Source organism: Schistocerca nitens, chromosome 8 (assembly GCF_023898315.1).
Source record: "Schistocerca nitens isolate TAMUIC-IGC-003100 chromosome 8, iqSchNite1.1, whole genome shotgun sequence".
NCBI lineage: Eukaryota > Metazoa > Arthropoda > Insecta > Orthoptera > Acrididae > Schistocerca > Schistocerca nitens.
The window spans coordinates 20,356,443-20,384,228 of NC_064621.1; the positions used below are offsets into that span (position 1 = coordinate 20,356,443).

Below are 27,786 nucleotides of genomic sequence, written 5' to 3' on the forward strand. Positions count from 1 at the left end.
AGAATGTTCCCCTGTTAGCTTTAGCTCATGCTTAGAGGTTACTGTTTATTGTGACTCCTTAAATTAGTCATAATTGGTCTCTTCTATAGTTGAATTCTTTTATCTTGGCGGCTTGCGCGTGCCCGCCCAGACGCGGGAGATTGCTGCGTTGACAGTTGCACACGACGCACGCGCCAAGAGAAACAGCGCCATAGTACAGTATAGTTCGCAAGCTTACGTTTAGGGGGGAGCGCGCAGTTTATGAAGTAAAGCCACCACGGCCGCATTAACCCTTTCGCTGCTACAGAGACGTGCTCCCCGCATCCCGCGCTGTGCGCGATTTTGTCACTGCACTGATCGCCTGTGCTGACACATGGTGTTTCCGACTGCTTTGACACATTTATCATTCGATTCCACAACAACTATTTGGCCCAAAAATTAGATTTTTACACATATTCTTGACTGATACCTTCCCCCCACTTCCTTTGACTGACTGAAGTGCTTTAAAATAAAGCCAAACGCGCTCGGTGTAAATAAAACTTTTATTACAGTCGCGAAAGACGGAATATTTCTCAATATTACATACGACACCTATGTGGTACTTAAATTAAATGAGATATTGTTATACAGTAAATTTTATATGAAATTTAGGTACCTTGTCCACATTTCATTCTCAACATTGTGACAACTAAAATCGACCATACGGAAAGTATACGCTATGGACTTTTACCTCTGCAAACTCTTCAAAATTTCGTGCAATGGTTTACTACATTTAATGCTGCACAATAACTGGGTTGAACATCGAAACAAAATTGTCATTTATGGGGGGAAGGTATCAGTCAAGAAGATGTGTAAAAATCTAATTTTTGGGCCAAATAGTTTTTGTGAAATCGAATGATAAGTGTGTCAAAGCAGTGGAAACACCATGTGTCTGCACAGGCGAGCAGTGCAGTGATGACAAAATCGCGCACAGCGCGGAATGCGGGGAGCACGTGACTGCAGCAGCGAAAGGGTTAATGAAGAGACAAAGCACTAGAAATTTCAAAAAACTGCATTCAAACGAATAAAATTCGTGAAGTAAGACACTTCGATATTGTTTTAAAATAAAAAAAAAAATTAGCATCGCACAAGGTTTGAACTCGTTACCTATCGCCTTCAAATACAACGCCTTAACCATTACGCTAACGCAGCTCACCCTGCAATATCTCTCCATAAGGACTCTTAACACGTCACGCAAAATTCTGACAAACACTGTTTATATGCCTATGAATTACTCGCACTTCGTCGAAGTACAATAGGATATAAACAATTACCGCTGTTCTTTATTGCGAAAAAGCGGTTCGTGAAATTGATACAAACACCTTTCCTTGCTATCGCCTGAATTAAGAGTCTTATTGCTTGTTTGGTTTAATTAATTAATAGAAAATGAAGCAATTGGCATAAAGAATGGTTTTTCCAAACTTTCAAAAAACAATGTCTGCTATCAAGACATTGCTTATGTTCTATTACTTTATTTATGACTGAACGTTTCTAAAACTGTTTTTCTGTACTACAGTCGAGATCTGGCAACGTCGTTCTCTGTTCATTGGCTGACTGTATGTTTTGACGTCAGATGCGCAGAACGAACCTAAACTCGGCCGCCAAGATATATGACGCGCACTTTAATAGTAATATGATAGGATAGCTTAAGGGCTATAAATAGATTACAGGATAGTCGAAGATTTGAAGGGAGTTTGGTGTAGGAAAACTAATGTGGAAGTAACACGGAACCCAACTCGGGAACCGGCGGACGTCACTCTGCCCATTGACACAGAACGTCAACGTCCCTGGGGGTTTTGTACATATTGTTTTATATCCTTAACATTATACATTCCCTTTTCCTCTCCCGTCACAGGATCTATTAAATATAGAGTTTTTTGGTGTACTATTGATTGAATACGATAAGGTCCTACGTATTTCAGAAAAAAATTGTGTGTTTCTTTTTTCAGTGCTGAACTTCGAAGGTGTTGTTTTACTAATACTAAGTCATCTATGTGGTATTCTGGGTCAGTTGCGGTTGCATTGTATTTATTTATCCTTTGTTGGGCGCTCCTATGTAAGTTTCTTCCAACTCTTTCCTGAATTGCTTGGTGATCAGTAGCTTTTTGCTCTGGCCACGTCATAAATTTAATTAGAAGTTCTCCTATAAATGGCTTGCCAATGGCTTCTATGGGCGTCATTCCTGTAGGTTAATGCAATAATTCATTTAGAATAAGCTCAAAATCTTTAATTGTTTCCGCCCATGAGGTGTGAGTGTCATGGCAATAAGTACGGCACAACCTACCAATCTCTTTCATTACTCTTTCACAAGGGTTTGAAGATGGATTATAGTTGGATATTAAAATGTGTCGTATGTTTTCCCAGGCTAAAAATTCCTTAACTTCATGGCTGGTAAACTGAGGTCCATTATCAGAAAGAAAACGCCTCGGTTTACTTGTAGCTATAAATTATTCTTGCAAACACTTGATCAGGGTTTGCGCATTAGCCTTCTTAATAGGATACAGTCTTACATATTTCGACCAACATTCTATAAGTACTAATATATAAGCCACGCCTCCCTTCCATTTGGGTATGGGTCCAAAAAAATCGGCAGCTGTGAGGTCATGTAATGCTTTAGGAATAATCGGATACATCTTATACTTTACATGGGTATTATTCTCCTTAGCTTTCTGACAGATGTCACACGTTTTAATAGTAGTAGTTACCTTACGTCCTAATCGCTTAAAATAATAAAACTTATTCATGTGAGCTATACACTTTTTCACTCCAAAGTGGCCATATCCACTATGAATGTACTGTATTAATTTAGACTCTGCTATTTGTGGTATACACAGCCGCCAATAGCTTCACTCTTTGCTGTTTCTCCAGAACAAGTTGTGATTTGTTAACTTCCACTGTTCCATTTTGTTTACCGGTAATGACACTCTTATACACATGGCATAGATCTCTGTAAAATGAGGATCATGTTTAATATTTTCCGTTATCGTTTGGGCTAACTCGTGTACTTCCCTTGCTGGATATTCTGTTGTTATAAAATTGATCGCGAAAACTACCCAGGTCCTTCTGTACGTTGTAGATCTTTCATGTTTTGTGTTAGTCGCGACAAAGCATCAGGTACTATCTTCTCTGATCCTTTTATATATTGTATTTTAATATCATATTCCCAGTCTACTGTGTAATAATCTACTACTCGTTAGGAATGACAAAGCCTGGAGGTCGGTATAAATGTAGATTTCCGAACCTCATATCAAAGTTTGGAACTATTGTATACTCCACACTATCACTAGCAATTCTTTCTCGGTAGCAGTATAATTTCGTTCATGCTTATTTAAGCTTCGACTAATAAACACTATAGATCTATGATAATAGGTTTCTATCCCCCATTCCCCTTGGAATAATTCTGCTGCAATACTGTAATCTGAGGCATCAGTTGCTATGTTAAAAGGTTCATTCGTTACGGTATGTTGTAAGATAGGCTTGTTTTAGTTTGTCAAAGGCATCTTGGGTCCTTTGGTCCCAATTCCATGATATACCTTTACGTAATAATCTTAATAGTCTAGGGTCGTTCATTTCTTGGCTTTGCACATAGCGTCGATAATAACCTGCCATTCCCAGAAACCCTTTTAGTTGTTTAATGTTTCGAGGAGATGGACAGTTTTAAATAGCCTCAATTCTCTCAGGGTCTGGTTTAATGCCTTTTACTCCCATGATGTGTCCTAAAAACTTTAATTCCTGCCTCGCAAAGTGAGATTTGCTTAACTTTAAGGTGATATCCTTTTCCTTAAATCTCTCCAAAGTTTTTTTCAATGTCCTACAATGTTCTTCTCAAGTAGGTGAAATAATCAAGATGTCATCCACATAAATAACTAGTTCTTTCAATAACTCTCGTCCAATAGCCGTATCAAGTGCTCGTATAAATACTGATACTGATATATTTAGTCCAAAAGGTAGTACATTAAAGTGGTAAGATTTTCCCTCGAACAAAAAAGCAGTATACTTTTTCGAATCGGGATGTAACCGGATTTGCCAGTACCCAGCAGTCAGATCAACGGAGCTAAAATACTGGGCATCCTTAACTTTAGTTAATAATTCATCTATATTAACCAGACGATCTCTTTCGGTTTCAATATGACGGTTAAGAGTGCATGCATCTAGCACCAGTCTCACTCCACCTGTAGCTTTTTTCACTACTAATAAGGGCTTATTATAGACACTCATACTCCTTTCTATTATATCTTGATCAATCTTTTTATTAATCTCCTCCCTAACCGCTTCTTTAAGACTTATAGGTATAGGGTATGGTTTGCAAAAAAACGGGGTCTCGTCCTTAATCTTAAATTTGCAAACATAATCGCTAATGGTACCCGGATTCTCTGAAAATACTGAATGGTATTTAGACCAAATTCTCACTAAATCCATTTGCTGTTCAATATTTAACACTTCAGATTCACTTACCTTTTTGTGAAAGTCTTCTTGTGGACATGCAGTATTAGTTAACTCTATCTCTGGAGACAACTGAGCTGACATGGTCAATTGTAATCTTTGGTGTTCAGATGTTTGTTTATACACATCGCTGTCCGTCACAAACTTAATGCAGTGTTTATTCTCAGGTTCCCCCACATAAATACAGTTCTCGTCAAAATTTAGTATAACATTAAAATCGCTTAACCAGTCTAAACCAAACAATACGTCTCTATTTATGTCTTCCACTGGTAGCAAAGGTTGTCGAAACGTCGTATCACTTATACGGCAGTGTGCCAAGGTCTCGTATTTAACAACCTTATTCTTCTTTCCAGTTATACCAGCTATGTATACCCCAGTTACTAGTAAAACAGGTAAATTACTTTTAGTTTTTAATGTATTAAAGTATTCCTTAGAAATAAGTGATACTTCACTACCAGAATCGATGAATATGTCTACTTTGTGGTTTTCTATCTCTCCTGTTATAATAGGTTGTAGTGGCGTAGTTATTTTGTTCGTTTCCTCCAGCAGTAGCCACTCTTTGGTAGGCACTTTATGCATAAAGGAAACCTGTACCCTCTTATTTAGGCCTCTCAATGTATTTTGACGACCTGGGCCCCAGCCCTGGGTCCAGATCGCTCCACATTTTCCTCATGGGTAGTAACCACAGGATGATTTCCAAATGATGGAACTGCGTTACCCCCTGTTCCACAGCTGTTGCTGGGCACTAATTTCTGCGTAGTTACCAGACTGAGGTTGGACGTTAATGGTCATCTTGAGCAACCCCCTCTATTTACATCCCTGCTAGGTCGATGGACTCGGGCAAGATGGGATTCATAATGCTTTGACTGATTATTATGATTCATATTATTCCTCCTGAAATTTGGATTTTCTTGCGCATGCAAGTTCTCGTTCCTGTCTTTATTGATTGCATTGAGTGCATCTACAAAGGATAACAGTTCCTCCACCGTTTTCCATCCACTGCATAGAATATCTTTTCTAGCATAAGTAGGTAGATGTCTTATTAAAATTCTAACTCATCCCTCTTCTTCCATTGGTCAATCTAAATATTTAGCCCTTGTCAAATGCCAGTCAAAACACTTGCACATTGTACCCCCGGCATTACTATAGTATTTAGGATCTCTCAAATCTGAGATCAACTTCTCTTGTGCACTTGAAAACCAATATTTTTGCTTAAACTTTCTCTGAAAATCTTCCCAGGATGTGATGTTTTCAATATTTACTGTGCCCCATTCTGAAGCTTCACCCTCTAAATAACCTACCGCAAACTCTATTTTCTTAGCATCCTCCCAACTTTTAGGTATGGCTTTGTTAAATCGTTTTAAGAAATGGGTGGGGTGTACCTCCCAGTCTGGTTTGAATTTAGGAAACTGTCTCGACAAGGCTGAATTTGATCCCCATTGCAAATCAGTTATCATGTCCTTATTTAATATAATATTTTGGGAAACTGTGCCTTTCTCTAGTTTCTCCTGCATAAGCTGGAATTATTTCCTCAAAGTTTCTAAGTCTTTCTTGGTGTTATCTAAATCGGAAGTTACTATAGGCGAAAAGATATCAACACTTAAGTTTCTCTTCAACCTTTCGTCCTATTAATTCTTCTACTTGTTCTTCTAAGCCATTCAAATTTATAAGCTCTGCAGTCATTAACTTTTCTTTGAAGTTCTGTTCTACAGTTTCCACCCGTGATTTGATCCCTGAAATTTGCGCCTTTACTAGGGGGATCAACTTATCTTGTTTCTGGCCATTGGTTTTTAGCGTAGTTATTTCTCGTTCGACCACATCAAATGTAACATTACATACATTTTTCAAAGAGTCGTATTATTCGTTAAATTGTGTTTCCAAATTACTACATCATATTCTAATTTTTGAACTAACCCTTTCAGATGAGCTACAGTTCTTTGTTCTAAATCCTTAAATAAAATATTTGTCTGTTCCCTCAGGGAATCGGACAATTCTTTTTTCCATTCTTGCATCTGATTACTTAGGATATTAACTTGAGCCTTTAGTTTTGTTTTGCAAATCTAACTTAGAGTTTAATTCTGCCTTCAGTTCATCCTGTTTTGTGTTCTGTGATTCAAACTGTGCTTTGATAAACCTCATTAATTCGCCAAAATCTGGCCCCTGCTTTTCAATTCCCATAGCCCCAACAGACTCTATGGATTGATGTTCTTTTTCCATTGTGTTTTGTTTTGCCTTTAATCTAGTTATTATTAAAAGTACACTCTCTTATTTCCACAACCCCCCACACTTCACAAACAATCAAAGGTCAGTAGTAGCTCAGGCGGCGTCGGCACCAGTGTACGGCGGCATCAGCGTCGATTGACGGCGGTGTCAGCGTAGGTGGACTACGGCGTCGGCTTTTGTGGACGGCTGCGTCGGCATTGGTGTGATGCAACGTCGGCGTTGGTGTACGGCGGCAGCACCGTTGTTGTGCGGCGGCGTCAGCATTTGTAGATGGCGGCATCAGTGATTTGAGACTAACAGCAGCGTTGTGCGATTTTCTCGATTCCCTTAATCATTTCACCATTTATCAACACGATATTTCTGGAATCGCTCTTCAGCCTCGTTGTTATCAGTTGCTATGGCAATTCCCAACTGTTTTTATATTTTTTTAAGCTCTCTCTATGCAGCTTAAGTGTTTTTGTGGACTTACTTGTTGAAGAATGATGGTTCTGCTTTCTTGCAGCGCCGATGTCTTTTGCTAGCACAGGATGCTTCTCCGAAGATTTCACTGCTAGGAAGGGGAAATTTTTCACTCTCTCTCTCTCTCTCTCTCTCTCTCTCTCTCTTCTTATTTAAAAAATACGCTACTCTTTGAATATCATTCAATGCACCAGAACATATTTATTTCCACTTTGTACAAAAGAACAACTGAACTTTATGATGTAAGCCCACACATTACCGGGCACCCAGAATCAGTTAATTACACATTTTTGAACACAATTAATACATAATATTTTATCGTGGCTGACTATCCACGTCCAGTCCACATACTCTCAACAGCAGTTCAACGTCTAATAAACAGTCACTATTTCGAGTCTCTCCATTTGTTTTTTTTAACAATACAATGCTACATTACTCTTTGCAGCTGGCCACGGAGCTTCTGGGCCATATTTGCTTATTCTTGGCAGGTTGCGCTGATCACTTGCCAGCGCCGACTAATTATCTCCCTTCCAGTTTCGCCTGCACAAACAATAAATGGCTGCAGTAATCCCATGCTCATCCTTACACCCTGCTTTAAAATAACACGTATTCGAAACGGCTGGAACACAAGTGTCTCCAGACTTTCGTAAAATTGTGGGGGCACTACAATCTGTGAAAGCATATTTTCCTAGAAATCAAGGAAAGAAACTTTTCTGATGTTGTTTATTTACCATTAATGTAAATGCTGTGCAACAAAAGCACCATTGGCATACCAACCAATGTATTTGGCTGGGAGCAGAGAATCTATATTCGATTCCCATGTGCATTCATTTTTTGTATTTGTAATTTTTTTAAAATTTGTTTCAACAGTAGGGTTAATAAGGTAATTAAATCACTAAGGAATAATAAAAGGTAGGCAATTAAATTTCTCTAATGACTTGAATCAGTAAAGTATTAAAAATTTGATCTTGGCAACTTTACAGTGGTTCTTTCACTCAGTGTGTTCAAGTCATTCATTTCTTTCAAACAACTAGATGGGTGGTACTTGCCATACACGTGTTCGAAGCACAGATGCTTTCGGAATCAAGACCATCTAATGACTACAGTCATTACACAGTTATATTGCTGCTTTCGAAGTTTGGCCAAAAAGAAACTTGGTTTACGCTTAACCTCACCTCTCTCCCACCCCCCTCCCCCATCCCCCTCCCCCGTGTGAGAGGGAGGGGGAGATTGCTTCTCATGCAGACCACAAATACAATAGCATTGCCTAAAATCTTGGTGTTGAAAGGTGATCATGAATTATGCTGTGGATCGTTGTTGCATCTGTGCCATTGTACAGTTCCTTCTGGGTTTTGAAACGTGGTTTGGAATTTTGAGATCTTGAAACAATGTTTTTAGCCTGATGATAAAAATAAATGTCACATATCTGGCATGTAGTTTAATGGTTCAGTGGAATTACTTTTACTGTGGTAATTGGTTGACCCTTGTCATCTATAATTATGCTTCCATACGTGATGATATTAGTTTATCTCTTCAGGAATCCAGTATTAGACAAAACTTATCAGCAACATATTGTTTTTAAAATGTTCTCAAGATATGTTTTGGAAATGTAAATCTATAATTTCATGTTTTTGGAACAAGTGACATAAATTTTTTTCAGAGTTGGTTGAAATGTTTACCTCTCCTATACATGGAGGACCAAATTAATCATTAGTTAATTACGAACACAGGAAAACTTAAAGCAACATTTTTCAAGATGCAGTGATGGAATATTGTGCTGTGTATAAATGTGTTATTTTATATATACTACCAGCTGTGACAAGGTCCCCCCCCCCCCCCCCCCCGTCCCGAATGGCCCTCTTCACAACAAAGTTTAAAATTATAATTCTTTACTAATTCATGTCGTTAAAGAAATTAATTTGGCTACCTTGCTGTTATTCCTTGTTGATTTATTTAAGTTATTGATGTGTGAGAATAAAACATCTACATCTACTTAGATACTCTGCAAGCTTCCATATGGTGTGTAGCAGAGAAGTACCCTGCACCACTGCTTGTCATTTCCTATCCTGACGGAAAAATGACTGTGTATTTGCCTCCATATCAGCCCTAATTTTCCGTATATGTTCTTCATGATCCTTACACGCAATGTATGTTGGCTTCAGCTTCCTCAGCATCTGTCGAATTTTATTATTGAAGCATGTTGGCTCTTTTCCACCCGTTGTCCACTTAATAGCAACATAATTCTCCAGACCACGATTTACAATCTGCTTACACTTTGGCCATAATTCCTCTACATTGAAGTTACTGGAACTAAGTGATGTAAATTCACTGTCCAAGTTAGATGCTAATAACTACTTATCTGCTCGATCTAGTAGAAACACTCTCCTAGTCTTCTTGAGTGTTTTATTAACTTTCATAATCGTAGTTGCTATAATGACATTGTGATCACTAATCCCCGTTTGCATATTGACACAGTCGATAAGGGCCAGCCTATTGTAGCTACAAGGTATAAGACAATACAAGTCTAAAGAAAAAACAGGTTCTCTGCTTCCCAGCTAGATGCCTTGGTCGATACATCAGCAGCACCATCGTTGAACAGAGTGTAACTTATGGATACATAAGTGGCAGTTGAAAAGTTTCTTCCCACAATTTGTAGGAAAGTATAATTTTCTCAGAAACAGAGGGTGTTGAGCCAGATCGAGTCTTTCATTTTAAATTGTATACAAGCAACCTGCCAAAAATGATCCACATTGGCTGGCTGTGTCTGTGGCCAAGTGTGCAACTCATATGTAAACTTTGTCGATCTCTTCACTCTTTCATATTCGGATGTGACACATTTAGGAAGTGTTAATAAACTGAGTACTCTATGATTATGGGTGAAATTTGCTTTTCTTCTTAGATAGTAAGTTTTAGAGAGCTGTTTCTACGTGATTCACATGTTGGGCTGTCTTACATCCCTTCGGATATAATAAGTCTGAAGTATTTTATGCTTGCTTGGAGTTTGGTGATTGGTGATTTACCTCAGTCATTTGCATCCAGATAGCATGTAAGGAACACTTACTCATACTGCGTTTCAGGACTTTTCCATATTTTTTATGGTTCAGTATAAGTCACTGGATATAGCTATTTTTAGTAAATAACAGCATTGTTTGCAAATGCTATTAAATATACTTACATTGATTTTTTTTTTTCCCCATTGATGAAAACTGTGTTTAGTACCCAGATTCGAACTGGAACATTGCGCTTCACCAAAAAGTCGCCTTGTACTGATGTTTGCAAAGTTATTTGCTATTTCTTGTTAATAATAACTGTGAATGGCACGTTCCTAATGCACATATTTCAGATGTTTTCTGTCAGCAGTACCTTAGTCATAAAATCCACGGTGTAGTTGCACATGCAGTATTCATAACAGTAGTCATTAAATGTCTTTGTCTTATCATATTAAACCTACAGAGTTAATATAAAAAGCACAGTCTCCAACTGATACCCTTTTTGTGGCATCATCTGAAACTCGTGTCTGAAGGAAGCTAACTATATAGCTAACACTATTCCAGTTTCTAAAGCCCCCCCCCCCCCTCTCTCTCTCTCTCTCTCTCTCTCTCTCTCTCTCTCTCTCTCTCTCTCTCTCTCTCTCTCTCTCTCCACATTCAAGTGAACAACAAACATACAAGCAGAACACAATCTGAGAAGTGCCGGCTTTGCTGCCTTTATATAGACATATAGAGGAGGGCCATGATAGCTAGTGCATTGGATGTCGTGTTATGCACACTAGTCTTGTGATCCAATGTAGGTAGACAATGGCGGCTGGTGGCCATGGCCTGGTGCTGCAGTGCATATCCAGGTGTTGCATGCAGGGTTATAGCACCCCCCTCCACTTGGGGAAAGGGTGCTCCTTTGTTGTGGGTGCTCATCTGCTATGGCCTCAGCAGCTGCTGCAGGTGATATTGGCAGCAGCTGAAGTAGATTCTGGCCAAGAATTGATGAGTAGGGACAGAAGAGTCCATCCACATATACTCGCAGCACCCACCCCCTACCCTGCAACCATAAGGGAGGACCAGCAATAAGGGTATTAGGAGCATATCGACATAGTTGAACTGCGCTAACAGTGGAGGCATTGGCAATTCAGCTGGTAGATGCCAGGGACACTGGTTGTGAAGGGCCCGACAGTGCCAGCCCAGCCAGCGGTGGAAGTGTAAGTGGCATTGAAGAATCACGGGAAGGACCAGCAGCATCTGTTGTGGTGTCAGATGCCTGAGGAGAGGCAGGCAGGAGTGAGAGATATCCACAAGGAAGGTGTGTCTGACCCCGCAGCAGGAATGCTCCACGAGGCTGGACAGACATTGTTGGAGGAGGCAAAAGCAGTGGCAGATGACCCATAGTCGTCTTTGTGTTGCACGGTTCAGTTCATTGCGGTGGCACATCGCTAGCTCCTCAATGGTCCACACCTTACAGAGACAGCGGCTGGGCCAGCTTTTAACTAAGGCTGGAATCCTCTTAAATTGGTGACCAGCAGCCAAGGTCGTGGAGCCAGGAACGAGCACCTATGAGGGCTGCACCAACGGACACTAGTGGAGCGGTATGAACAGGTGCAGGAGGGTACGTGGCTGACGACTACGGAGCATCTGGGCCAGACCCCGGTCCCTCACCAGTGAACCTGTAGGAACTCGAGGAGGGTGTCAAGAAATTGTACATAGAAAAGTCCATGGTATACTTCTTCATTTGAACCTTGAACATGCAGACAAGGCTCAGTCTGATCACCACCAGCACGAGCTACCTCGAATGATTCAACACTTCAGCCAAAGATGGACGAACCTCTGTGTCAGGAGCCAGCCAAATGATGTGATGGACCTTAGAATCAGCATAGAAATCATTATGAGCATCAGTAACAAACAGACACATGTGACTGGGGTCATGGAGTTTGGCCGCCCAAGCCCGGTTTGACTGATGTGGCTGTTCGTAACAATGATAGAACTCTACAGATGCTGCAATGATATATGTGCATTAATGGTGATAATTTGACAACAAGCTATACATTTTGTCAAATGAAAGTGACACAGGTTCCTGGAATGGGGCTAAAAGGCACAGCATCCTAGTAGATCTGAGGAGAAATATAAAGAAGTGACAATGTGTTACAGTTGTTTGCATCAGTGACTCCAAAGCCAAAGAGTGTTGCCAAAGCCACTTCTCGTAAGCCTCCTAGTCTTCAGACACATTTTCACCATGGGTAAGGGCCACAGAGTATGCCGACGGTGTTTGAGTCTGCGTAGTCAGTGTATTAGAGAAGTTAGTGATGGTAACCGTACGAGCCAGCTACTGCTTAAGGAGAGATTTGAGCACTGCCTACATGGACATGAGAGCTGATACAGCAACCACATATACGGAGCACATGGAAGTGAACGCCACACTTGTTGCCAATTGCTAGATACAATCAATAGTGCATAAAAAAAAAAAGAAAAACAAGAGTTGATTCATCCACAGTTAAGTAAACAATAAATATAGAAAAAGTAAAATAAGCAGTAGAACACAATTGGAGGAGTATCGCTGGCTACTCTGTCTTTATACACTGGAGGGCTCCAGCAGGCGGTGCGGCAGATGTTATGCTGTGCGCACCAGTCTTGTGATTTGAAGTGTAGCATGCTGATGGCAGCGCATATCCAGGTGTTTCATACAGGTTTGTAACAAAAGCCTCCTTTTTTAGCTTAAAGTGTGCACCAGTATTCCAGAAACAGTTGACCTAGTATATGGGTTTGTCATTTGGTGTTTTCTCATAAATAAATCGGTTTATCTTCCTTTCCATTCCAAAGATGTGTCTGATCTATAGTACATAGCTACTTAGAGGGAGGTGTAAGGAAAATGTGTATTCAGTACAGACACTGCTTCAATGTAGACATGATCTTAATTGTCCTTCAGTATTTCTACATCTTTCCTCTTTACATCTGTATATCATCTAACACAGGAAATGTGAGACCATTTGTTAATGATGCCCAGGAAAAAAAAAAATACGCTTTCTTCCGGCGAATTTCAGGGAATAATATATTAGTTACAGTCCCATGAAAGTCTATACCAAATGTATTTTAACGGGACATTCATCAGCACTATAACAGAAAAACTTCGGTCCATCGTGCAATAGTATATTTATATGTAATGGTTTTATGTATCACTTTCCCAGTTACTAGCCTATTCTATTACTCACTTGGCTTTTCAGGATTAAGAATTTAAACTGAAATCTTTGGATATCCCTGTTCTGTTCATCATTTCATTCATTACTCTATTTGTTGAGCATGTGCAAGTCTCCCTTGTTATTATATATTTCTGTTCTCTGCTATTCTGATGAGATTTTGCAGTAGAAAAATAATATTATCTCTCAGTTGGTGTAAGATCAATATGTAACCAACACCAGACAGTAAAAGCCATAACCCAAACAATATTTTCATTGCATTAAGTAACAATAATTACACTACAGTTTGTAATCTCTCTCTCTCTCTCTCTCTCTCTCTCTCTCTCTCTGTGTGTGTGTGTGTGTGTGTGTGTGTGTGTGTGTGTGTGTGTGTGTGTGTGTGTGAGAGAGAGAGAGAGAGAGACAGAGACAGAGAGAGATGCTTTCCCCTTCATATTCAGAGCCTCTCATCATCACGACATGTAGCTAAACTTGGGGTCTGGGGGACCTGCTTCTCTCTGGGAAGAAACATAAAAAGTCTGAAAACTTGGAATGCTTTTTTTCTGTCAGCAATACTTGGAATTTCACCTTCCAAAGGAAGTTATGAGCCAGACATTTTGTCTTCTTGTCATTTAACACAATTTTCATATTTTTTCCATCAATTTATTTAGCTCATGACCATTTGACATCACAGTTACAAGAATGATAAACGTTTGAATACTTATTCCACTTGTTCAAACACATGTAAGATAAAAGTTTGGCAAGAGACAAATTAATTCACAGTGTAAAACTACTAGTTGTTGAATATCATGTTAAGTTATGCCTTGATTGTCTGTCTCATCACTTTACTTTTCTCTGTACATGTATAATAGTTAATTGTTGTTTCTGGTCCTCCCTAGTTGCTAATGGTGTTTTTAACTCAAAATATCATGCCTGGTCCACCATGACAGTGGGACTGGTTGTAGCACCGTAAATGATGACTCTTCCATGACGTGTCTGCCAGAGGCAGCTCTATGGCTCATCTGCTAGGATGTGCATGGATGTCACTAGAAAAGCCAGGGTTTATCATGATGATGCTGTTGAAGGTCTGACAGAACACTAGTTGTTGTTGTTACTACTGCTCATGTATGCCGGTCTCAGGCATGTTTTTGCAGTGTAGTATTCGGTACTAAGATCTTCTTTGCATGTATTTTCATATACTTCAGCCCAATCTTAGATTTTACTTCACCACCCATGTTATTATGTGACAAGTTTCTCCCTGTTACCAATAGAAGTGTTGCAGGATGCTGGGGTTAATTTGAATATATCCTTCTAATTCAGGTATTGGTCACAAATCTGATGCTTGACAGATTGTAGTTCCACATAAAACACGGCTGTAGGTAATCTGTAGTCTGCTATTTACATAGATATGTAAATTACCCTAGCTGTCTTTTATTAGGGGATTCCATGCTGTACGTATTTTATTTGTCTGCAAAGAACATTGATGTTTGGTACACAGTCAAACCATTTCACTTTAAGAACTGGCCTGAGGCATCTCACATGGAAGCTGTCCAGAAATTTGATGTCGCAGAGACATGAACTTGAATGGCCAAGATCCCCCTGGTAGACAGCTGGTTCATTAAATGTCAACAGCCTCCACTTTAATTCACAGAAAACAGGAGCAACTCTAGCAATACCATTAACAATTTTGGTTTCTAAAGTCTGAATTGTGATTCCCAGATATCAGAAAGATTTCTTTTGCCATGAGTAATTTATAAAATGAAGTCAGAACACAAATAATTCTGTACCAGCTTACTATAGCACCTGGATTTTGACATTTAGCATGAGAGCAAATTTTTGATGCAAGATATCTGGTTTGGAATATACTGCTGGAGGCCTTGCATTGTGTTAGGCATGTGGCAGGTGTCTGGATAGATTCTAAAAGCCATTTGTTAGTGGAAAAGTGTAAGATCTTTAAGACACTTTTGACAGATCTTATGTTGGAGACAATTTGATCTCTGCAGATCTTGGACACGTTGCTCCATCACAGCATAAAGGAGGAGTCATAACACATACCTGCTTGGTGCCTCTTCCAATGGGAAACTGGTCTTTGAGGATGTTTCATGTTGCATTTGACAAATGTGACTTTATGAAATTGATGCACCAAATTGACGGACTTCTCAGATGATTTTTCCAGAGCAATCCACTGCACAGCCTTCGACATCCAATCAAATACTTCTACTAAGTCGATAAAACGAATGTAGAGATCATTGTGTTGTTCAAGGTTTTTATTTTGAAATTACTTAACTACACAAAGAATACTGAAAATTCCCCTGTTTGATCAGAAGTCACATTGATTTTCAGGTATTATTTGCTGTGTAAGAGTATTGAACTACTTATTAATGAAGCCCAAAGGGCTTTACTGGTTGCATGTAGGAGAGAGATGACTGTAAGTTACGTCTGGATAGATCACCTTTGCCTTTTGCATATAAAGGCATCTTTTCTGTCCTGATGTCGTAATTCTGTCTCCTAGAGTTGCAGAATGAACCCAAACAGTTGAATCACACAGTACAGTAAACTCCCGGTTATCCGAAATGATTGGGGTGGGGACCGGTTCTGATAACGAAAATGTCGGATAAACCGAAGTCCACGTTTTCACGCGTGGAACACCCCGAATTGCATCAGTACCGCAAAATACGATCATAAAACGTGTGTGGGGTATGTGGGGTGTTATTGATTCAGCTGTGAATAACTCTGCATGTTTTTGACTGAAAAAATTGTGTTGACGTGTTAAAAACACGACAAAGTATGATTGAAAACTCAAAGTTTTTTAAATGCTGCATAACAAAGCTCTTTTGTGGATGACATGCCGCTTCTTGAACCAATCCAGCGAGACATCACTTCAGAGGAATTCGTGCTCCTTTCCTTCAGCCAGCTCATAAAAAGTCATTACTTTTTGATGAAGTAGAGGACCTGAAACTGGTACGCCTTTGGCTCTTATTTGTTCGTGCAACAAAAATAAGGCCTCTTCTAACTCATTATTTTTCGAGATTTCACTGCTCTGCCTGTCATTTGGATGGAACAAAATTTTTCAATTTCTGATCAATGTGTCTTCCAATCAGTAATCGCACTCCTACCGACGTTAAAATCCACAGCAACTTTAATGGGTGGCTCACCAGCATTAATTCTCTGCAAAGCACAAAGCTTTTGTTCCAACGAGATCATATTCCTTCCTTCCTCTCTCTCTCTCTCTCTCTCTCTCTCTCTCTCTCTCTCTCTCTTTTTCCCACCCACGTCCATAGTCACGTTCTGCGTTTTTTTTACTGCCACTAGACTAATTCTTTTTTGGTTTTTGGCCACTTTTATCTCTGGACATTTTAAAGCATGTAGTGCGAGCACGGAACATTAAATCCAAAACTCACAGATACATGACTTGACAACACTCGAGACACACTAGACAAAGCTTTTGTCTTTTGAAACCTGGCTGTGGCAGCCATCAAATGAAAACATTTGATACATCTATCACTTCTCCTCTGTCCTACCCGAGCCCACACGGCAACACAACGGTGCGTTGTAGATTCACTGTTAAATTGTTAAATGCTCGCCTTCGTCTGATGTACCTACAGTACGCGGAAAATGTTTGGCGCCGCACTCTCATTGTCGGTTTCGTTAGGGCTACATCATGTTGCATAGAGCAATACTGTACACACTGTATTTCCAAGGAGTTCCAATAGGTGGCTATGGCACGAAACTACGCAATACAAACAAGAAACACTCTAAAACTTCAACTGACACACGCACGAATTGACGACTCTGATTAGCAGTAGACTGCCGAAAAACAAGAGTGAATGCATGGCTCCAGGTGTAGACGAGTTGAAACTTGTCGAGTGTCAGTCTAGCTAGCCAAAAGTGTAGCTGCGCAATGCGTCAGACAGCGCCAATGTGAACCACAAAAATCGGAAAAATTTGTTCGGATAAATGCGATTCAGATAAACGGGAGTTTACTGTACGTCACGAATTTTGCAAAACGTAGAGGCTCACCAGTGCTGAGGTGGTATATAATGAGTGTACATATGCCAACCCATCTGGCCAGCTGCCTTGTCATGTTGTCCTCTGCTAACAGTGTGATTGGATGTAGTATGGAGGTATACGTGTTCAGTACTCAGTTCCAGAGGTTGGAAAGCTCATAATGTCTGGTAGAACGGTGACAATGCATCACTTGAGTAGCTCCTCAGTTGGCGTCCTGATGCCAGATATGCCCTGTTCTAGTATTCCCTCTGAAAAAAATATCTGGCAGTACCATGAATTGAACTTGGGTCTTCTGTATGACAGTCAGACCTTTGCCCGCTGAAATATGAGGTGACATCATAAAATTATGTGAGTGTATTCTGGTGTGAATGTTTTGCCTTACTCAGCTGATGAAGCAAGAGTCCAGAATTTTAATAGACTGTTGGTCATGTCTTATGTATTTTTCATCACCCACTTTTTAATCAGAAGTCTTTTGTTCCCACAAATATTTTTTATGTAATGATACGAAATAAATACACCGATCAGTCAAAACATTACGACCACTGCCTGCCAAGATGTCGGATGCTGCCTGGTGGCGTTGTGGGCGTGTGATGTGGTAACAAAAGTATGTACACTGAACAGACACGGACGGAGGATCGCCCTGGTGAAGATACAGGCTCCAAATAGGGAAATCCATTGAGATAAGCGACCTTGACAAAGGGCAGATGAACATTATTGTGCACAGCCTGTGAACGAGTATTTCAGCAATGTCTAAAGCTGGTCAAATGTTCATGCACAACTGTCATGAGCATCTGTGGACAGAGGGTCTAGGTGCTAAGTGGTTGAATGTCTGCAGCACAGAATGTAGGGTTCAGAGGCTTGTCTGCTCTGTAAAGTAGAATAAATGGTGATCGGTTGCATCTCTGTCAAAAGAGCACATCATCATAGTGTATCTAATTACAAGCAAAATGCATACAGTTAAAAGCAGTGCTAGCTACAGAGTTGTACTAGAAGTTTTCGGGAATTAATTCACTTGTCGCTGCTTGTTGCACAACCTACTTCACGTGAGAATAGAAGCTTTTGAACAATTGAATGGCTTTTCCACCTCTCATATGTGAACCTTATTGTTTATTAACATAGTCACTCATAGAGAAAAATGCAAGATTGATGGAGGAGTTATTATGTTTATTTTTGTCTGTCATCCACTCAACAATATTTCTGCAGCTGAGATGAGAACATGGATTGTGATCAGGATATGGATGAAACCAGTGAAAATTTTATCACTTGATTGGATTCTGTACAAAGTTTCTTGGGTCTCTTGTTTTGTCTTTGAATGTGTACTGTACTGAGATGTCAGTCTGTCCTTAAGATAAAAGTTCCATAAATTTTCGGTTTCCAGCGAGCTGAAATATCCTGAGTACAGTCTTTGAGTTTCTTCTATATGTCCTGTGATTTGTACTTAAATCATGTACCACAGTAGAAAATGAAGTTATTGAAAGAAGCAAGAGTGATTATAGGGGGACTGTTGCATATGTCACATTCTCTATTTTGTTTTGTTATCCCCCCAATGTCTGTCAAGAGGTGAAGCTGGAAACTCAGTAAATAGTACAAATAAATATTGTACTTTGGTTTCCAGGGATAAATTTCATTTTAGCCCTTTCACAGGTGAATTTATTGAGCGGACTTTGAAGTGTAATAAGTAAACCCATATTGTATGATGTATCCTGATGAAGTTTCACATCTCCATGCTCTCATTGTGTGAATCGTGAATGCCGAAAATCAAAATAACTGCGTGAACTGACGATTCGCAAAGGCAGTATAGTGTCTCATCCGTCCATAGAATCCGTATTGTTCGAATCTAATAGTTGATCCACGCAGTGGTGTGCATAGGCTTCCATGTGGGGGAAGGGGGTGCGACAAGTCAGTCATTTGCCCTTTCTTAGAATTTGTTACAAAATTCTCATGCATAGCTGGCAGTTATTGTCTGCAACTACATTAGACTGTAAGTGTAACATATACAGGAGGCCTTGAGTCATTATTTCTACCTGGACTTTCCACTGTTTGATGAAACTGCAGGTTTAACATTGCTGAGTGAACAGAATTGTTAAGGCTTTCGTGGCCACTTGTTGAGAAACTGCCTATTGGCTTCTGTCTCGGGTTCTTCGGCCGACATTCGTCTAATGATTTTACTGGCGTTTCGCCAGCACGTGTGGCTGGCATTGTCAGAGCTTCACCCTCTGTTGCCAGTTCACCACCGGCGATGGAGAGTGATTGCTGAGTGTGATTGATGGAAAATCTCATTTGAGATGAAGGCACGCTGTTAAATCAGTTCTACCAATAAATTTTAGGGTGGTGTCCAGAGGTTTCTCACCACAAGATCACGCCACCATTCTCGACAATATTAATAACCACTTATACTTTGTCGCATACAGTAAAGACATTTTCTCCCGAACACACTGTAAATGAAGAACACATCAGTAAAGTGATTTGATGATCGTATTCAATAAATGGATAAAAATGGTCGCATTTAATCAATGGAAAACGGCAAAAAAAAGTACATCGCATATCTTCGGTCATCGTGCCTTTTATTAGAGATGAAAAGTGCCAGTTCTGTCACATTTCAGTGAGATTTCCATTTACGTTTATAATGTACCACATGTATGAGTTATTCCTCTGTTGTTGAGAATTTTTCACTATTGTTTGCTATTTCTTGCTTGTTCCTAATATATAGGAGGAATTGGCTTTTGTTTTTTGGCCACAACTCAAACCTCAACAATTCCTCGTATTAATACGCGCCAGGTAACTGAATAGTTGAATGTGTGGTATCACTTATATGTTGGATGTAATTTAGGCTATGGACTGATTTTTGTACAATAATGATTCAGTGGTTAGGTAAAATGATCAGGCTGCCAGGGTTTATGATATGTATCCTCGACATAGTTTGTCAGTGCATTATGAGAGGTTCAGACATTAGACTGAGAGTCCTAACAGTGAAGGAACTGCGTGAAATATTATACAAAACGTACAGCTTCTGCATTGAAAAGATGATTGACTAGTCTTTAAAATGTCATAAATTCCAGCAATTTTTTGTCGTTCTTGTATTTTGCTTTCTATTTGAATACGGTGCACCCTTTTTTCTTTTTGCACCGAAACTAAGTTATGCCGAGGTGCAAAGTGAACTTGCAAATTGGTTTTGACTGGAAGACATTGCTAAATTGCTAATAGTTTAATGGCAGAGTAGATTTACACTACTCTGAGAGTGAAAAATTTGGTTAGCAGAATGCCTGACACTATTTTCTGTGATGATACACTCCTTTGATAGTTTTGTGTGATAATTCTTGAATTATTTGCTTAAGTGTGGAAACTAAATGTATTCAGGAAAATGTTGCTGTTTTTACTCCTTTGATGGAGCTGGCTCTTGAGCACATTTGGTGTAAAAGAATATGAGAATGAGTTAGTGACGTTTGTTGGTCATTGTTCCAAACTTTGAGAAGGGAGGACTGTAGGGATGGTTCATTAATTCTGGGTTATTTTATTTCTGATCTAGATTTGCTCTACTCAAAGCAGAGCTACATAAAATTTGGCTGGTGTTGCACTATAGGTTAAGCTGAGTTACAACAGTTGCTGCTTGACATGGAAATTTTTTATTGATTTCCTGAGATAATCATTTGTTTCTGATGATTTTCTTTCAGCTTAGTTGAAATAATTAATCGCTACCAAAAAACTACATGGTACCTTAAGAATAGTATGCCTGAGTTTGCTGTCATACATTAACAACATATAAATTTTGTTTATTGAGCTGAATGGCACTGAGAAGCGGAACAAAGCTGTTACTAACACTCGTACACATCAGTAGCAGCAGTTATTAAATATATGCGAATGGGAGGATGTTTATTTACAACACGGACTACTCCGACAACACATTTCCATAAAAAAGGCAATAGTGGCATTCACAACAGTTAAAATAAGTCTGTAGTAGTTTGTAACGACACATAAATATACACTCTCATTACACTTTGTAAACAGAAATGAGGCAACTGCATCAGTTTGTCGATCACTCACTTGTCGAACAATTCACACATTTTTCTAAAGTATACGAAGCTTAATTCAATTTTTCTAGTTTGTGATTTTGCTTTGGAGGCACTGTTCGAATCAGAAGAGCTTTCCACACTGGGACACTTCCACCGTAAAAGGTCACGTCACTTCACTGCCCGTATCCTTTCTACGATACCGCAGTCGCCGGTTTGGTACCGGAGCCGGATACGAGTACCCACCGCCGGGTGGGAGGAAGTATGCGTGGGCGCCGTCTCCTGGCAGTGGGTACGCGATAAACTCACTTTCTGGATTGGCAGCAGGAAGTGGTGGTCTGTAGTTGACCAGGGTATCACCTTCTAGAGACAGTGGAAGAGCTTCTTTTAAATTCTGCTGTTCCTCAGTAATAGGCATCGGTGTTGTGGACGGTATTTCAGATTCCTGTTGTGGCAACTTCTGTCCAAATATTGTGAAGTACCTTTTCGTATTTTCATCGATGAGACTTTCATCCTGTCGTGTGAACAGTGCCGACAACGGATTCTCCGTCGAGTAGCCACTGCTCGATATTTGTTCACCTCCGTATTGCTGTGATCGTGAGGGAGCCGGTGTAGTTACGTGAACCTGAGAGAAGTCACCGGAAGTGTGTCCGGGAGTGAAATAGGACGGGGGTTGCCGAAACTTCTGCTGCTGTCTGTAGTCGAACTCGAAGACCGTGCGCGGTGTCGTCGTCCGGTAAACCGGTGGAGTCGTACGCGGTCCGGGTGTCGTATTCGGTACTGGGTGCTGCTCAAAATTGTACCGGTACGCAGGTCTAACAGTAGAGGGTCCGATATCGTAATAAGAATGTGTGGACACCTGCAAGTAATAAGGTGCCGGTGTCGGTGTCGTGGGGCCGTAGTACGGTGCCCGGCCAGGAGTCGACTGCGGATAGTGCGGTGACGGCGGCGGCACTGTCGATACCTGTTGCGGGAGACTGTAGTACGGGGGATGTGAAGTGGCGACAGATTGCGACGGCCTCTGTCGTTTTGTGGCGTCCGAATAGTAGTAGAGCTGCGTCGGCTGACGGTACGACTGTCCCAGCAGTGTTTGCAGTGTCGGGCTCGGTAATGGGAACTGGAAGGAAATGCCGCGCCAAGGTTCTTCAAAGAAGTAGTAAGATTTTTTTGGCGTACGGTCAGAGATGGGGTCGTAGAAGTAGGTGGGCGGTGTCGGATCCGGTGCCTTGGGCCTCTGTCGATGTTGTTGTCGTTGTTGCTGTTGCTGCTGCTGCTGCTGCTGCTGCTGCTGCTGTCGACTCTGGGGCGGCTGTCGCACCACTATATCTGTGACGGGCACGACGACGTACGAAACACTCGCAGGTGGCGGGGCAGCCGTAGTGGAGGACAGGACGACCGTCGGCGGAGCTACCGTCGAGGTAACCGGGACGGCGGCCGGGACTTGGTAATAGTAGTAACCCGGAGGCTGGAGAGGTGACGCTCCGTCGTGGATCACCTGCACCGAAGGGCTCCGACCGGGCGGTACCGGAGTAGCTGGCGTCGGATGTGGCGGCGGCGGCGGCGGCGTCGTCGTCGAGACCGGCACGTCGGCGACAGTCTTCACGGTCGTCGCGGGTGTAGGTTTCTTACGCCGATTCTGAGTCGTCACCGGCACGTATTTGGCGGTGTACCCCTCGCCCGCGGTCGTCTCGGAGGGCGGCGGTGCGACCGTCGTCCCGCCGGAGCCCGCAGTCTCCGTTTCGTTGTCGAGTGGTCCGAAGAAGTTCGGCGGAGGTGCCAGCACTATTCCGGGCACTAGTGGACCCGGTGGCACCTGTGTCGTGTTGTCGGTCGGATAGTAGAAGTCGTACGGCGGCGGGTAATAAATTGACATGTCGTCCTCGTCGAAGGTGTCATTGAAGAGTCCCGGCGGCGGCAGCAGCGCCGCCCCCGGTGGCAGCACGGGGAAGCCGGGCGGCAGCGACCCGTTTACTGGAAACGGGAACGGGAACGGGAACGGGAAGGTGCCGTTACCCGGAGGAGGGAACGGGAACGGGAAGGGGAAGGAGCCGTTGCCGGGAGGCGGGAAGGTGGCGTTGCCCGTCGGTGGCGACCCGTACGGGCCGGGGAAGAAGAAGGGCGGGGGCGGGAAGGGGCCGGCGGGAGGCCCGTACAGCGACCCGTTTCTCGGAGGTGGAAACGGATACGGAGGTGGCGACAACGATCCGTTGCCCGCTGGCGTAGGGACGGCCCCTCCCGGGGGGAAGTTTCCCGGCGGCGGGTAGAGATACGGAGGCGCGGCGCCGTCCCGCGTCGCGTTGGCCGCGCCGGGCCCGGGAAACGGAAAGGGCGGCGCGAAGAACGGCGGCCGCGGCGGCGCCCGGGACTGGTTGCCCAGCAGCCGCGGCGGCTCGCCGTCGGCCAGCTGCACCGGGAAGGGCGGCGGCACGCGTGGGCGCGCCGGCAGCCGCACCTGCGCACACAGGGCGGGGGCGGGGTAGAGCAAATGAAGCGGACACGGCTTTCTTCAGACACCGTTTATTTGCAGACAAGTACATCGTAACATATCTCACAACGCACTTAAGCTATACTTAGTTGATAGGAGGGAGGAACTCGGCGGCCCGAGTGCAGAGGAGGTGCGCACGCTCGGCGAGTGGCAGACTCGTGCTGACCCGCTCTGCACGCGAAGGCTGCCCCTCTTTCTCGAGGTGCGGTATGTCGCGGCACGCGGGAACGTAAAAGGCCATTAGGGAACGGTCGAGTTATAAGCCTTTGAAGGCGAGAGGTGGGGGCGATGCGCAGTGGCGAGAGGCTGTGAACCACGTGACGCTTCAGTAGCGCCATTTCGCCGCGTCTCGGCTGTTCGCTTCGGGATGCGTGTAAAATGTTTAGCGGTGATTTCTATGTTAGTTTAGGTACGGTGAAGGTAACAGCCACTGTGTTTTGGATGTGTCGCTCTTCTTAAAGATGTTAACAGTGTCAAAAGAGCAAGATTTTAACGTGTTCTAAGCTCAGGTAGACCCTTAATACTGGCTCATTTATACGACTTAATAATGGCTACACAGCCGAAATTGCAATACTGGAAATAAATAAGTTTTACAGTCAAAGGCTATTGTGATATCATTTGCAATATTACGGTAACAAGTGGCAATGATAGTGCTTCCAGCGTGTCAGTTTATGTAGGGAGCGTCACATGGAGAAAAGTAACGTAATCAGATGGCTCTGTTATTTATATTTTCGTTAAAGCTCCGTTCGAGACCTCAGGATTCCTGCTAGTTCATCTCTGAGTGCGACCCTTAGAAGCACTAATACGTAAATGTATTATTCTTAACTTTTTCGTGAAACACCTCTCACGATGTTAGTTAACTCGTCTCGGATACGATATATTTTATATTTTCTAGCAACTTACCTTCACCAACCAGCACACTTTGCTTGTTTCCTCTGTTGTCTGAAGTGGTCTTTTATAAGACACATCACCGTGCAAACCTAATATACTTCTTTTTTTTCTGGAATACGAAACAAGAGTGAAACTTAAAAGGCAGCGTACAGTGTGAAGTGTGGCTCGGATACCGTGTCGAACTGAGGCAGTCGAAAACAGTTTGAGCTAATTGTCCACCACCGTACGCATCTAGCGAACTAAAGTATTCTAGAGTTCCTACTGAGCCAGGAAGTAACAGCTGTCGTACAGTTACAGTTATTGTGTGCATAGTGTAACTGGGGAAGTGGCGGTAGAAGATGGACAAATATGCGGTCGTAACATTTCGGCCTTATAATTTAATCTCGTGTTTGTTTGGACCTCACGTATTTTATTAATTTTCTGACACATTTCGCCCACTGGCCTTCTTGCAAATGACATCTAGATACATACGTAGTATCTCGTCAGTGTTTTCGATACAGATTATAACTGCAAATTCGCGATTTCGGACTCACTGCGCCCTCGGTTCGTACGTTTCATTTTACAGAATCCAAAAGAAGTGGTGATTGAAAGCGGCGTCATTAGTTAGTCGTTAAAGTAACAGAAGGATTCGTTATCTGTTACGTCGGAGTAACAATTATAGAGTAATTGCAAGGATTGGAGCATTCTTTTGTTTTCGTACGTAGTGGAGTTTGAAACCTAAGTACAGTCGATGATCTATTTCTTTTCCTCGTTCGCCGACAACAAAAGCGGAGTAAGTGAAATCGTCGAGCCCGATATCGGTAGGCGTCGGCGACGTTCCCGCGTGGCGAAACGCGAACAGTCGAGGAGGACGCGACCGCACATTGAGAGAGAGGACGGGAGAGGCCGGTGTGGGACGGTCAGTTCCTCTGGAAGAAGTGCCGCAGGAAGCCGAAGAGCGTCCTGCCGCGCGGCCGGGCGGCGGGCGCGACAGCGGCGGCGGTGTAGTTGCGCACCTGTCTGGGCGGCGCGTGGTAGTCGTCGATCGGCGGCCAGGGCGGCTTCTCCGTGCGCTCGGGGGCTGCGAACGCGCCGCCCCTCAGCACGAGCACGTGGTCTTCGGCCAGCCACACCTCGGACGGCCGCAGGCCTCCCAGCGTGCGCGCCGTGTCGCGCGGCACCTCCGGGTTGGCCGCGTAGCTCACGATGCCGGGGCGCGCCGGCGGCTCGCGGTACAGCTCCTTCTGGATCAGGCCGTACTTGCCGTCGGCGATCTGCTGCGACAGCGTCTTGCTGTCCTCGTCGTCCGCGTCGTCGTCGTCCTCCGCGGGCGGCGGCGTGGGCGGCGGCGGTCGCGCGGCGGCGGTGGGCGGCGCCGCCTCCAGGCTGTTGGTGTCGGCCTGCGGCGCGGCCGTGCCCAGGCGTCGCGGCGCCGCGCCAGCCGCCAGCAGCGCCACGGCCACGAGCAGCCACAGCGTCATCTGCCGGCGAGGTCGAGTAGTACACTGAGGTGACGAAAGTCGTAGGGTAGCTACGTGCACCGTATACAGAGGGCGGTAGCATCGCCTACACTTGCTATAAAAGGGCAGTGCATTAGCGGAGCTGTCATTTCTACTCCGGTGATCCGTGTGATAAGGTTTCCGACTCGATTATGGCCGCACGACGGACTTTTAACACAGAATTGTAGTTGGAACTACACACACGGGGCATTCCATTTCGGAAATCGTTAGGGAATTCGATATTCGCTGTGTTTTCATGTTCCAACTGAACCGATCATTGACTGGAAATGATTATTTCGGCTACTTGGATACCATTTGCAGTCATGTTGCCAAACAATGAGGGAATTTTTATGGATGACAGTGCGCTTTGTCATCAGGCCACAGTTGTTCGCAATTAGTTCAAAGAGCATTATGGGCAGTTCCAGCAAATGATTTGGCCACCATCGAACATTTATGGAACATAATCTAGAAGTCAGTTCGTGCAAAAAATTCCTGCGCCGGCAACACTTCCGCAGTTATGGACAGCTGTAGAGGCAGCATGACTCAATAGTAGTTCCAACTACTTGAGTCCACGTCACGTGGAGTTGCTGCACTACACTACGCCGGGCAAAAGGAGCTCCGACACGAGGTTAGGAGGTATCCCGTGGCTTTTGTCACCTCAGTGTCGCTTTGGAAATGAAAATAACAAAAGCAGTAAATCGACGATCGTTTTGTGTATTGTCTAATCAGTCGCAGACCTTAACAAACCGTCAATTAACGACGAAGTATTGGTCAGAGAATTTTGTGACGTTATGGCATAGAGTCCAATAGGACGAGAAAGTGAAGCTGTAGTTGAGAAGGAGTGAGATACGGTTGTAACCCATCCCCTATCTTACTGGATTGTTTGGAGGGAGGAGACCAGAGAGCGAGGTCATCGGTCTCATCGGATCAGGGAAGGACGGGGAAAGAAGTCGGCCGTGCCCTTTCAAAGGAACCATCCCGGCATTTGCCTGGAGCCACGGAAAACCCAAATCAGGATGGCCGGACGCGGGATTGAACCATCGTCCTCCCGAATGCGAGTCCAGTGTGCTTAACAACTGCGCCACCTCGCTCGATCCCTATCTTATTCAATTTGTACATGTAGCAGTAGTAAATGAAACGAAAGGGAAATTTGGAGAAGGAATTAAAATCCAGGAAGAAGAAATGAAAATTTTGGAGGTTTGCCGATGATATTGTGATTCCGTCGGAGACAACAGAGGACTTGCAAGAGCAACTGAACGGAATTATTAGTGTTATCAAAAAGGAAGTCGTACACGAGTTTTGCTCTGTGGAGAGGAAAGTAACTGATAGTGACCGAAGTAGAGACGATATAAAATACAGACTGGCAATAGCAATAAAATCATTTCTGAAAAAGAGAAAAATTTTGACATCGAGTACGGATGTGTCAGGAAGTATTTTCTGGAGATATTTGTGTGGAGTATAACCTTATACAGAAATGAAATGGCAACGGTAAGAAGTTTCGACAACAAGACAAGTAATTGAAATGTGGTGCTACAGAAGAATGCTGAAGATTAGACGGTTTGATCGAGTAACTAATGAGGAGCTGCTGCGTTCAATTGGAGAGAAAAGAAATTTATG

General features: G+C 42.8%; 2 protein-coding genes across 2 annotated transcripts in view; one reads left to right on the plus strand and one right to left on the minus strand.

Annotated features, from left to right (window-relative positions):
- Positions 1-11,398, plus strand: part of LOC126199073 (N-alpha-acetyltransferase 15, NatA auxiliary subunit-like) — a 137,736-nt gene extending 126,338 nt beyond the window's left edge. The window contains exon 10 of the mRNA XM_049935791.1: positions 11,270-11,398. Within this exon, the coding sequence (XP_049791748.1) occupies positions 11,270-11,398 (129 nt within the window). The remainder of the gene's footprint in view (positions 1-11,269) is intronic.
- Positions 11,399-20,915: 9,517 nt separating this feature from the next.
- Positions 20,916-26,040, minus strand: LOC126199074 (uncharacterized; the record flags this gene model as incomplete). The annotated part of the gene is made up of 2 exons (XM_049935793.1): positions 20,916-23,767; positions 25,687-26,040. Coding segments are annotated over 2 exons (2,640 nt in total), but the record flags the coding sequence as incomplete, so codon positions are not given.
- Between the last annotated feature and the right edge of the window lie 1,746 nt (positions 26,041-27,786).